This window comes from Scophthalmus maximus, chromosome 18 (genome assembly GCF_022379125.1).
Source record: "Scophthalmus maximus strain ysfricsl-2021 chromosome 18, ASM2237912v1, whole genome shotgun sequence".
Lineage (NCBI taxonomy): Eukaryota > Metazoa > Chordata > Actinopteri > Pleuronectiformes > Scophthalmidae > Scophthalmus > Scophthalmus maximus.
In genome coordinates this window covers 16257582-16270955 of record NC_061532.1, presented here as the reverse complement: position 1 = coordinate 16270955, position 13374 = coordinate 16257582, and the positions used below count along the sequence as shown (strand labels likewise).

The 13374-nt window shown below is 51.2% G+C and overlaps 1 protein-coding gene across 4 annotated transcripts in view; it reads right to left on the bottom strand.

Moving 5' to 3' along the window:
• The window catches only part of fut8b (fucosyltransferase 8b (alpha (1,6) fucosyltransferase)), an 82359-nt gene that overhangs the window by 27660 nt on the left and 41325 nt on the right, over positions 1 to 13374 (bottom strand). For 3 of the 4 annotated variants that reach the window (XM_035617067.2, XM_035617066.2, XM_035617069.2), the window contains 2 exons: positions 9719 to 10347; positions 1242 to 1363 (listed from right to left, as the gene is read on the bottom strand). In XM_035617067.2, the coding sequence (XP_035472960.1) occupies positions 1242 to 1363; positions 9719 to 9921 (325 nt within the window). In that variant the 5' untranslated portion in view covers positions 9922 to 10347. Of the gene's footprint in view, positions 1 to 1241; positions 1364 to 9718; positions 10348 to 12686; positions 12816 to 13374 lie in introns of those variants that run through there. The other variant, XM_035617068.2, reaches the window with a different exon arrangement.

Here is a 13374-nt window from a genome sequence, read left to right as displayed (position 1 = left end):
CGAGAGGTCACCAGCCTATCGCGGGGCCACATATGGAGACGGACAACCATTCACTCTCACATTCACACCTACGGCCAATTCAGAGTCTCCGACGAACCTGACCCCATTCTGCATGTCTGTGGACTGTGGGAGGAAGCCGGAGAACCCGGAGAGAACCCACGCACACACGTGGGAGAACATGCAAACTCCACACAGAAAGGCCCCGGTTGGTTTGAACCGGGACTCGAACCCAGAACCGTCTTGCTGTGAGGCGCTAGCCACTACGCCACCGCGCGGCCCTTCGAGGCACAGGTGAGATCTCAAAAACCGATGAATCGGTGACATCGTTAACATCAGGACAGCTCCTGGGGAATAGCGCTTGGCGGAGCAAGGGGGGAAGGAGATCTAAATAGGCTAATGGCACGACGAGGTTCCTTTATCTGAACAACTGTGAAAATGTTCGTTGAGGACCACTCCATCGGCGTTTTCGGTGTCTCGCGGCTCCCTCTGGTGCGTTGGCCCTCACGCGGTTCTCCGGAGCGACAGGATGGGAACTCTACACCCTAACCCACATGGGTGGGTCTGCGATTTCAGAAAAAGGAAAAAATGAAGAAGAAAAAAAAGGAGGGGGGAAGGGAAAGACGGCCTCGAGCGGGAGGAGGAGAAGATGGTGGTGGAGAGAGGGGAAAAGGAAAAAAACACTGGGTTTTTTTTAACCTTTCTATCTGGCACTCACTTCGCTCTTCGCTCGCTTCCTTAGTGGAAAAAAAGCTGGAGGGTATTTTTAGCATTTTTCTTCCCCCTGCGGCGAGATGGAAAGACTGACCCTGCGCTGCCCTCCACGCTCACATTTCCTTCTTTATTTTCTCTCTCAGCCTGCCCCCCCCCCCCCCCCCCCCCCCCCCCCCCCCCCCCCCCCCCCCCCCTTTCTGCCGTTGGGGTGTTCACACTGCTTCCACTTCATTCACACATTTCCCTACTCACCTGACAGCTTTCCTGACCCGTCTGACCGCTGCTTAAGGCGGCAAATGACACACACGACCCCCGCCGCCTGTCCGACGGCGCCGCTCCCGCCCTCATCGCCGCTGAGCTACAGCAGCACGGTCGCTGGACCACGCCGAGATTCTTTGCTGCGGGCAAAAGCTCACGAGAGCTGCAGACCTGTCTCGTCCGATATTTCTATACACCTTTCAAAATCGAGCTCGGGCGCCAAACGCTTTTCTCCGTAACCCTTTCTCGCGGCGGCTCTGCCCCCCGCTTACCGTCTCCAGAGAGTTTCTGGAAGCTGTGGATCTTCTGCTTGGCTCTGGTCAGCTGGTCCTCCAACGAGCGGAGTCTCCCCGCGGCGGCCAGGGACCCGGCTTCTGCCTGACCCTCGGGTATCCTGGGGGAAGGGGACACAGGGAGAGGTTGTGACGGGGGAACATGTAGACAGCGAGCTTGTCTACATGGGCGGAGGGAGGAGAGAGAGAAAAATTCTCCTCTTCTTCTCTGCCAAACGTCCTGCCGGCAAAATGTGTGAAACTGTATCCCAGTAAACACAAAAGAAGAATTGAATGTGAAAAGGATTTTATAAAACTGTAACCACTGTGGTGCTGGAAAATGGAAAAAAATTATATTTTGATTTGATTATGACTGAGAAATCACATAACTTTCCCCAAAAATTGCTTATTTTGTCTATAAAAAACAAAAAAGCAACGAATGATACATTTAAATTTTCACAATGACGTAACACAAAGTAAAGCAGCGAATCCCCAAATCTGACCAGATGTTTACCTACACGTGCTGAATTCATTAAAAACAATAATAAAGTCACTAAAATTGCTGTCAATAACTAAGGCCTCGTTCACACTACACCGTTTTTTTAGCGCGATTTTCCGCTCGCTGACAATTTTAAGAACTCGCCAACAAAAGCTCAATATTTTAGCCAAATTGGTTTTCGATCAGCCGACGCCAAGCGGCACGTGTGGACTCTTCACAGATGCGATTCACGAGGACGACTAGATTTCTCGCAGGCTAAATATCTAGATAAAATATGCGACAACTACGGCCAATCGGAGCGCAGGACGGGGTGAGTGAAAAAAACTAAACAAAGCAGGATGACACAGAAGAGCAGGAACGGTCAAATATGGGGAGAATATTAATTGTGTCTGTGTGTGGAGAAGTTGTGTAACTGTCTATCAATCCGTGTGTTCGTAATCAGATTCATAAATGTGTAAAAGAATTTTAAAAATGCGCAATGACATTTGCGAATGCGTACAGGAATCTGTAAATCAGCTGCAAGGGGAAGTGTTTTGTTTTAGTCTTTTTTATATTTTGAATACCAGACGTACTAGTTGGGGGTTTCTCTTGGTGAAGGATCGTGAAGTGTGCGACCCCCATGCCGCCAGTCAGTCGACTGCGAGACTCCCGATCACAAGACGGCAGGTCTGCGAATGCGATTCTTCCGATGAAAAACAAACTAGATGAATCTCAGACTGGAGCGATCCCACAATTATTTTTTTTTCTCTCCCCTTTATTCATTTTCGGTGGAGCAATGCCATGGATGAATTATCCGGAGACAGGCAGCATTCAAAGCTACAATATAGACTTCAATATCAACCTTCCCCGACAACTGACTGGATGCACACCGCTCGCTTCTTGGCTGTAATTAAGTTTTTCGCTCGCGATTTGCAATCCGTCGGCCCGTTTTGCAAATATTGTGAAATTCCTCCTGCGCTGTCAAAATGAAACCAGCCTCTCAGTAAATCTGTTGAGAGAAATAACTGTCGCTCGCAGGATTTGACTTTACGCAGGTTGCAGCGAGTTTGGAGGAGGGGTGAGATTGCTTATCATCGAAACATTCACCGACTAGTGCGGCGTGCGTCTCGCCGATTCCCGCTTGGAATGAAACAGTTGCGGGGGAAATGGAGCAGCGATGTTCGTCTCTAAGCATTCAGCACTGAGAACACTCTGTGCGTGTTCATTCATTCTGAGCTCGAGCTCGTGGGCCGAGCTCTGCCTTTCTTTTTTTTGTGCAGTAGAGCCGAAGCTCCACGTCGTCTCACAACGTCCACGGAACTGAGCCTTTGTGCCGAATGTCACTTGACGTGCGCAAAAAGACGGAAGCACGAAAATGACTCAAACATTTCGTCTCTCACTTCACTGAGCACCAACATTTTGCAATTATCACTTAAACCGTACGATGACCATCTAAATTAGAATCGGGTCGTGTTGCCAATCTTATTTTTTTTCTTCTCCAAAAGCATTACTGGACTGCATGATGTCACTTCCTGACGCCATGATGACGTCATTCCAACCGTAAGATCAGGAATTAATTTCCCATCAGTATACTCTTCAAGTCCGATGCAGCGATACCTGACACGTTTTTTGAACCATGCACAACGTCATTGTTTACCGACATCTGGCGCCACTTCATCATGTGACGGGGGAATCGTCCTCTGATCAATATCAGCTTCATACGCTCTCTCTCTCTGGAGCTACATTATTTGTGAAGACATCTTGGACAACGTGTTTTCGTATGAATCGTATTTTCGTCGAACTTGACCTTGATACAAGTCCGTCCATGCGTTGTTGATTTATTTTGTACACACACGGACGGTTGAAAACAAAAAAAGCCCTGTTGGCGCTTGCCATGCTGGCGTTGCAGGGTGAAAACAAACCAGCACATCAATTCTTCTCGAGTGCAGTAAACATATTAAATCAAATTTGTTATTGTACTTTGACCGTAAATTTACAGCTTTAATTGTGCACTGGAGTTGAAATGATGCCTGCCGTGAGCTATCTTTAAGTAGTACTGTGAACCAATCCGTGTCAGACTTGTACATATTCAGTTTTTTTGGGGGGCCAATTACGGCTCCCTGTTAAATAGGTGTTACGGACATTAAACGGGCATTTTTTCACACCTCTCTGTGTCGGGCTATGTGAAACACAAATGAGCAATCTGTCACGCACGGAAACACAGAGTTCGAGTCAGTCAAGGTGAGGGGGAAGGAGAAGGAGAAGGAGAAGAGAGCTGCCTCTGACATTGTACCATATCAATTCCTCTACATAAAACTATTAAAAATGGAATACGTCTGAATGCACAGGGGCATTGGCGGAGTGCTGCCGGGGCCATGTTAATGAGTAATCAAGGCATGCAAACTCAATTTGCTCCCTGAGTGAGGAACATCAGTCGCTGGCAGGCACAAAGATGAGACTTTTAAAGTTGCAGCAGCCGCGTCTTTCTGCACCCCCCCTCACTTCACTGAGCACTAACCGAGTGCTTGTGCGTCAACGCCGTGGAAATAACTGAGCAGGATATTTTAAACTCCGACGTTATGTAACCGCGTGACGGACAAGGAAGAATTCTCTCTGTGCCTCGGTGGCATCACAGATATTTATCTAGTTGTGTGGAATTCCCGCCTTGTTTCCTTTGTGTGGCCGTTTCGGCCGCCTGACACGGATCTTTTTGCAATAACACCCGGGTGCATTACCTGACCTGGTATCAACTCCACTGTCTACGGTCGTCTGTTCAAACAATATTCAACGGGGGGAGCTCCCAAAGGTCACACCCTCGTGTGCTAGTTAGTAGGACTATTTTCCTTACTGACATCATTTCCCCGGGGGGGGGGGGCGACGACAAAGCAGTGCGATAAACTCCACTGAACAGGGCGTGAAAAAGGAAATAGGACGGACGAGCACCGGATGAGGAGCGGGTCAAAAGGAGACGTAAAACTGCTGAGACACGGCGGCAAAACACAAGCTTCCCCAAACAGGATATATGCAGATGTAAAATACATCCAAACAACCCCCCCCACACACACACACACACAAACAGGAAGGAGGAAAAACAGCGTACACAAATGATTCCTGACGGTATCTCTAGAGGATCTGAGGCAAGAGACTAGACGCGGCAGCTGGATTCAACAGCATCTTAATCAAACGGTACAGGAGCGGTAACAGATGAGGGGAAAACTCCCGACTCCGGGGGAGGCGGGGAGGGTGGTACCGCCGAGTGAAAGACAAGCTGTGAAAGCGAAGGGATGGGGGGGATGGGGGGTTGTTGATGAGCACTGAGACGTAAAGCAGGTGAGGTTCAGCGCGCCTCAACCCAGTCTCCTACGAGAACGCCGGGCCCAGCTGTCGCTGTCGCTCCCGCCCAACGGAGCGGGCACGCACACGTCTCCGCGGTGACACTCACAACACTCCGGACGGTGGACTTCAACAAGAGAACAAAACTGTGAGTTCATCCATATGGATGCGGATGTGACGTGAGTCCCGGGAGCAGGCGTAGATGAAAGCCGGCCACGTGAACACAAGTTTCGCCCTCGCCCTTGCGTCTGTCGCGACGCGTCAAAAGCCTTTGACCGACACGCCGCAGCCTCCGTCCCGGGGGAACAGAGCAGGCAGCGTGGTTCCGCCACCACCGACCACTCGACTCCAATAAGTCAAGCCAGTAGGCCGCAGGAATGTGGGCTGTGGGCGGAGCGAAGGCGAGCAGACATTGGGAACGAGCAGGAAAAGTCCGCAACCACCGTGAAAACCGCTCGATCGCATCTGCTTCGGAAGGAGTTCGGCGATTAAAGGAGCAATGAGGCTTCCTACAGTGGCCGTCCGAGCGTAGACGCCTGAATCTGCGTATCTGCTCGTGAGTTCGTGTGGATATTCCTATGTCCGATCCGATGTCACGCGTCCGTGTGACTGAAGCTGTACAATTCCGAAGAGTGAACCGATTTGTGAGCGGTGCATTCATCGCATGCTTCAACGCCTCAGCAAGTCCAGAGCGAGGCCGCTCCGCTCTGAGGCCGCCTTGACACAGATGTCCCGACCACAGACAGCTCCCACAATGGGGCTAGTGTGTGTGTGTGTGTGTGTGTGTGTGTGTGTGTGTGTGTGTGTGTGTGTGTGTGTGGTAGTAGACTTTCCCTAACTGGGTCTGATCTACGGCCGGGTCGATGGGCATTCCGGTCGGGAAATAGCAAGAGTTAAAACTGTAATGGTGTTAAACCATTACAGGATGAATGACAGTGGACACCGGCTTCTTCACATACAAACTACACGTCCGTTGTTTTTTCTCACCGTTTACACTCCCATGCTCCACGAAAGACCGGGAAACCAAATGAGTTTGACCTATGCAAAAAAAAAAAAAAAAAGGGCCGCGTGTATAGTTTTTTTTTACCAGCTAATGTGGCTGAAAGTTAACCATAAAACACGCAAGGGCACAGAGGACAGTAATTGTGGCCTAAATGGTCGATGTCCCGCTCCATTAAAAGACAATTTCCACCGAGGAGAGGAAAAAGACTTTGTTTCAATCTCTGGTCCGTCCGAGATCCGGGTCACGCGGTATCGCACGCGCGAGTAATTCTTTACTTACATCACCTCACACGCACGGGGGGGGGGATTTACAGCGAGCGCGGGGTCAACTGATCAATTCATTGATCGGAGGAAAGGTGCGCTGCACAGTCTTTTTATCACCTGGTTGTACTGTACAATGCCAAACATCTGATCATGCTGCCTCTGGCCCGGGCTGAAGTACAGATATAGAACAGACCAGTGCGACGGCTGTGGTCCTTCTCATGGCCCCCTCCGAGTCCTCATTTTCCATTTCCATTTCCTCGTTACTTAGTTCAGTCCTCACCCCATCCATCATGCTCCCCACTTCTTCCTCGCCCTCCTCAGCATCACCCCTCCCTCCCTCCCTCCCTCCCTCCCTCCCTCCGTCCCTCTGCTGGCATGCCTGGGGGACCGATCAGGTCGTCCTCGCTCAGCCCAGCTGTCACTCTCGGCCCTCGATCCCGTCGATGTCACACCGTCCGGCCGGCTGGCACGTGTCATTGTCTCCGCAGTGGGCCCGCCGCTTTGCGCCCCCCCCCCCCTCCGCGAGGTGACTGACAGCTGCTGGACAGGAGGGGGCGGAGCCAGACCAGACAGAGCGACTCTCAACCTCGCACTCAACTCCCATTAGCGCCGCCGGGTGATCGGTAGGTTGGCACCGCGCCCTGTCGCTCGAGTCACTCACGACGGGACTGAATGAGTGAATCAAGTGAACCCGGTGATACTAATTGGACTCTAAGCATTGATTGATAAAATCCTTGATTTGCACGTGACAACTCCATTCTACGAATTGAAGGGAGTTGGGCCGAAAACGCGATCACTCGCGTCTGAGGAATCCACTGAGCAGGAAGAGTAACTAAATATCTTGTCAGTGATTCTATAGAAATTTGCAATTTGCGTTCCACCAAAAAAACAGAACAAAAAAATCGATATCCTATGCAAACTGCATCAGCGATCGCGCTCCATCGTAAAGCAAATGAGCCGCTGTGAACAAGGTCTCTCCAGATGTATAATGAATGCACAACAACGCCCCGATAATGACTTACAACATCCGTCTAGTGCTGCTCTGGTGCAAGTGACACTAACCAAGTTAAAGCCTAAACTCTAAGCTTCAAATCGGCTGCTCTGCGGCGGCTTCTCTGCCGCGAAGCAAGTCGACGCGGAGGTGTAGTCATTTTTGGTTTCATCTGTTTGAATCTCTGCGAGGGCTTTCATAGAAAAAAACTAAACATGACTGCACAAATGTAAAGGTTAGGGGTATTTGTATGAAAATCTTGGTTATCTTCTGTTGAGTGGCTGCTCGCAAGAAGGAGCAGTTTCCTGCTTGTTGTGCAGCGTCGAACAGATCCGTGCTCCCCGCCCCGGAATCTGCCGATGGGGGGAAGTTGGCGTTCCTCGTGTGTTGAGGAGGTAGTGAATTGTCGCTCAGTCGGCTGGAGTCTGGCCCGGCGCCGTGCCTCCGTCAGCAGTTTGGTAGCGGAGGGCAGAGAGGAGGAGGAGGAGGAGGAGGAGGCGATGAAGCAGTGAAGGGAGGGGCGACGGGCGAGAATGATGGACAGCTCACTAACAGCCTCTTTGCTTCTATTAGGGCTCCAATATTAGGATGAGAGACGCTACAGGACGAGAAGGCGGGGGAGTTCTCTCCTGGGCCTGTATAACACCCCCCCACCACACACACACACACACCCACACAAACACACACACACACACACACATCAAGGCACAAACTTGAACAGAGCACAAACCAACCCCCGTCTATGTCGATAGCTTATAAAGCTTAACCCCGGCGAGCCGGTCGCCTGCTATATTGGCTTGCTGCGCCGGATACTTAGCTGAGGCTTAGCGGGACTCGAGGAGGCACTGTAGCGCGGCCCCCCCCGGTAAACAACTGTGGAGGCCCCCCGCCCGGTCCCGGATCAACAGGCAAACTCAATGACACGCAACAAGCACGCAGTGTGTCGCGGACCCATCTGGACACTGGTCCAGATTTATGCCGTGAATTCCACCTTTGTTTTTCAGCCAATTCTGAATAATTACAAAAAGCAAGGCGATTTAATCAGGGACCAGCTGTCTGAAGTGTGTGTGTGTGTGTGTGTGTGTGTGTTTACGGGACGAGGGCCTTGCATCAAAGTGAATCGGAATATCACAGAGGAGCAGCAATGGCAACATCTGAAGGGCCCGAGTTTCCCGGTTAATATGGTCCTCCACACCAGGACACCCAGTCTCTGCACGTGTGCACACACACACACACACACACACACACACACACACGCACACACACACACACACACACACACAGACACCCAATGCGCAGGCCCGGTGTTTATGTGTCAGTGTGTGGAGATAAGAGCAGAACCATCTGTCTCTCCATTTCACATAGCTTGAGCGAGTGAGAGACGCTGTGCGGTTAATGGGCTCGTACAATGTGCTATTGTCTGCCAGAATAACAAGTGTGTGACGGTCCGTCCGTCTGTCTGTCACGCACACACACACACACACACCCTCGGTGTCTCTGACACCACTGATCAGCTTTTGATGAGGCTTCTTGCGGCATCATTTGTTTCGCCGTGTGTGTCACAGAGAAGACGCTTATTCAAGCGGATGCTGATCACATGGATCACATAACAGTCGAAGAAACATTCATAGCGTCGCTAGATTCTCAAAAATACTTTACACTGATTGGACGAGCAGTGAGCTCCAGGCTGAATCTGGTTGTCGGCCGAAAGGGAAATGATGCATTGCGCCACAGCGTTCCCTGAACAAGAGGACGGACTGACCCGGAAAAACAACGAGGGGGGTTGTGCTTTACACGTTTTGTGTGTTTAGTGCAGTAATGAAAAAGTTGTACGGAAACTTTGATGTGGCATCAGACGGACCCTGGAAAGTGTTGCTCTGTTTTATACCGTAACTCTGTTCTGTTTAAAACTTTAAAAAGCTCTTTTATTTATTCTATTTTTTTGGCCGCACTTTAACAGCGACTTGAAGGAAAAAAACTGTTGTTTGTTCCTTGGTTCTTTTTTTTTCTTCTTCTTCCAGTTACGACTGTCAAAGTGATAATAAAAGAAGTTCTTTGGCTTTATTCTTTTCTTCAGAGAAGTTAAACACTGAGCCAGGCCAAGCGACGCTGACGGCAATCCTCACTTCCACCAGTAGCAAACGGCTGTTAAAATACAGTTATATAAGTTTATATCTTTTTTTTTTTTTTAAATGCACCGGTGTCGGATCGGTACTCGGCGTCGGGGCAATACGCAAAGTCCATGTGTCGGAAATCGCGAAGGGAAAAGTGCTCCAACCGCTAACTGGTCCACACGATTCAGGCGAGGGTTTATCCACACTAGGATGTGCAACGAACCCCCCCCCCCCCCCCCAAAAAAAGAGGACACCATCACCCCACACTATCTCGGCGATTGGCTCGTCGTTTTACCTGAGCGATTCGGCCATGCGCCGCAGGTCTTCATTCTGCTGCTTGAGCCGCTCCAGCTTGGCCAGGATCTTGGAGAGCTCCCGGCTGGACCGCTCCGGGTGCTCGCTGTCCCGCACCAGGTGGCCGCCGATGTAGAAGAGGAGCGTGCCCCAGGCCAACAGCACCAGGGTAATCCAACGCCACGATCCCGCCCAGGGCCGCATGGTTCAACCACGCCGACCCGGAAAAAGAAAATCCCCTCGGTGCCCCTGTGCCGCCCACCGACCCGCCCGCCGGATGTGTGCGCGCACGCGCTGTGCCCCGTCACAACAAGTGCCACAGCGTCAACCTCGGCATCGGCATCTCCGCGGGGATGGCAGACGGCAAGCGACGGGTGAGCAGGGCGATGCTCGCGGTTGTTGTTTTCGGTGAGTGTGATAAAAGGCAGCTGGTGTTCTCTCCGGAGCTCAACTAGCCTTTTCTCGGTGTGCGTGCTATAGCATGGCTGGCCTGCTCAGGGGTCCGCGTTTTATCGAGGGCTCGATTGGCGTCGTCTCCCCTGCGCCCGGCTCCGCGGCGACCGGTGCGTCCCGCGCCGTCCTGTTTCTTTCTCTCCCAGTCCCACGGGACCCTCCGATCAGAGTGGCATCCTGTTGGAACAAAGACAGACACGGGAGTTAGTTGACTTTACTGCACGAGTCGCTTTGTCTTGCAAATACGTTTGGGGTTTTTTTTGCGATTGCCGATCAAACAGCAAGCAGATCAAAAGCGATCCGAGGGAGGGCGAGGCCGGCGAGGCCGCCTCGACGAACACCGCAGATCGCGTGACGCGCCTCACTTAGCGCCATGCAGAGGGCACGGGAGCAGGGTCGGACAGGATGACGGATGCAGCCGAGATGCTCCTGACTGGTCCTGACACAACCCTGTCTCAGCAGCCCACAGGATTGATCAGCATGACACCGCATTCTGCATTTTACACACTGACGTACGGCCAATGGGCTGATGCTGCATCGCTGCCGGGGCAGGACAGGGATGTTCCACTTTCCAACGTCCTGCCTGCTTGCACATTAGACACACACACACACACACACACACATATACACACTCTCGTCTCTCAGAAGCTCCGTCGCGCACACACGCACATTAAGAAGCAACCACACAAACAAGAATACATCTTTTAATTTCTCCCAGGCCCCACACTGCACCATCGACCACAACCCGCACGACACATTTCCAGCCCTTTCCCCCTCGCTCTTAGTTAAAGCCCGGCGGTAAATGGATTTGTTTGGAGACGACTAAATCCCACAAAATTCTTTTCTCTCCCCCTTCCCAAGTGCCCGCTGCCATCCCTGTAGCCTACGTGCCGGAATGCAACACCGTCAAGGTGATACAGCGAGATCAATGGAACAGAGAGAACGGGGGGGAGAGAGAGAGAGAAAAAAATCCCTGGATCATCACTTCCCTTCATCTCACAGCAGTGGGGGGAGAAGGGAGACAGGCAAGAAACAGGAAGCAGTTTGAGCGGACGCTCTCTGTGTCTCTGTGACGGGTTAATATGTGGTTCCGCATGTAAAGTCAGCGTGGAAGTGCGCTCTTCACCGGCCCAAACTGCCCAGAATGCAGCAGGGCGCCGAGACCACCCCCCCCCCCCCAAGAAAACAACGACGAGCAAACTGCTTCATTTCTTATTGAACGCTGTGGGGATTAGTGAAATCTGTGCAGACGCCCCTTCCCCTCGCCCGCGCTCCTGTTGCGACTAACCCGGCCTGACGCGTGGGGGTGGCTTCTCTTTAATCATGCAGCGCGGGGATGTGCTGAGCTGTGTTTTATTATGGAGAATAAAGGGGCCGTGTGAAGACGGTGGCACTCCGCGCAACCGGGACGCGAGGAGGCCGGCAACAACTCCTGTCGCCGCGCTCGACGAGGCGTAATGATGTTTGCCATCGGCCGAGCAAAACCGATGACCACAAAAAGAAAGTGTGGGGCGAGGCGAGCGACTCGTGCCAAACGGGGGTTTCTGCACATACTTGAAAGCCGAGCTCATAGTTCATTGCTGGTACGTTAAGAGAGCGAAGTGAACATGGAGTTCTTCATGTCAAAAAGCTCTGCTCACCCACAAATATGCTTTGATTTACTCTGATCGGACCTGGTCGGGTTTGACACTGGACGGACCTATGGTGGGAAGTTGTGATGTCCCAAAACGCTTGAGGCTACACCCGCGTTACCATGTTTTATAGTTTTTAAAACGCACCACTGCTGCTGCTACGTTCGTCTGCGCCTGCCTGTCCGCACCGCACGAGAGTTTTCAAGCGCCCTAAAAACGCTGCCGGCATGGTTTCATTGTGAAAACCTCTGGACTAGGGCTGCAACTAACGATTATTTTCATTATTGATTCATCTGTAGATTATTTTTCTCGATCAATCGATTAGTCGTCCGGTCCATAAAATGTCCGAAAATTGGTAAAAAAAATGTCGATTGTGCTTCCCAAAACCCCAAGACGATGTTTTGTTTTGTGCGCGCACCAAAGATATCTAGTTTTACTGTCACAGGGGAGCAAAGAAACCAGAAAATATCCACATTTAAGAAGCTGAAATGAGAGAATTTCGACCCATAAAAACAACCTGGACCCATTAATCGATTATCAGAATAGCTGGCGATTAATTTAGTAGTCGTTTGCTAATCGATCGACTGTTGCCGCTCTAGTCTGGACAGGCAGGAAAACGGAGACGTTTGGACACGATGACCCAGTTACCAGCATTCACTTCCTGAAATAATCTCAAACAGGAGGGGAAGTCGACAGAAGAGAAGAACAGCCGTTTCCTTAAAATCCAACACACAGAGACTCGGACGTGGCGAGGGGCTTTTTTTTTTTTGCGCCGCGAGGCAAAGAATCACGAAGATGAAAAGGAGATGACTAATCTGATCACGTCCCCGGGACACGGTGTGCGTGAAGAGGTTAGGTATCACAGAACCTCGCAATCTACTGTACCTCTAACAACAGAAGGACGATGGTTTACGCTGAGATGTATCCACCTGGCGAGGTGCAAATCCTGAAGGATTACCAGCCGGTTCTGTTTGAGTACGAAAGGCACCGACACTAACGGCACATTATGGCAATTATCATCTCCAGTCAGTGGCTGCGGAAAAAATGAGAGATTATTCAGGTGGTTTCCATAACGCTTCTTTCAGCCCTCGGCCTTCGTGGTGACGAGGAGGCAGACAAGCGCGTTCACGCACATTCTCGTTCGGCAGCTTCAGATTTGTGTCTTTTTCGTAACTATGGAGAAACGGGGAGACGTCTATTGACTCCCGTGTCAGCAGAATGTGGTCTCATTAGAGAGAAAATTACACCCGGCCGCAACTCATGCCACTGATGAAGATCTCCAAAGTGTAATATTCCACCGGAGATATGGCCCGAGTGCGAGCATTTTGTCTCAAACCTCTCACATCTGCCCTCGGGTTGCCACGAGCGGGGAGCGGGCATAAATAATGGAAATTATAATAATGTCAAAGTTCCCCCGCTGTAGCACAATCATTCCCAAGTTGGACCGCGTGACAGATGTGCTGAGCGCAGGATTTTAGAGGGATTGTTCGTATAGTACCTCTTTCTTTTTTTCGTCCTTATTATTATTCCTCTTCCTTGCCACCACGTCCCCCCTTCCTCATCCTCCGAGTGA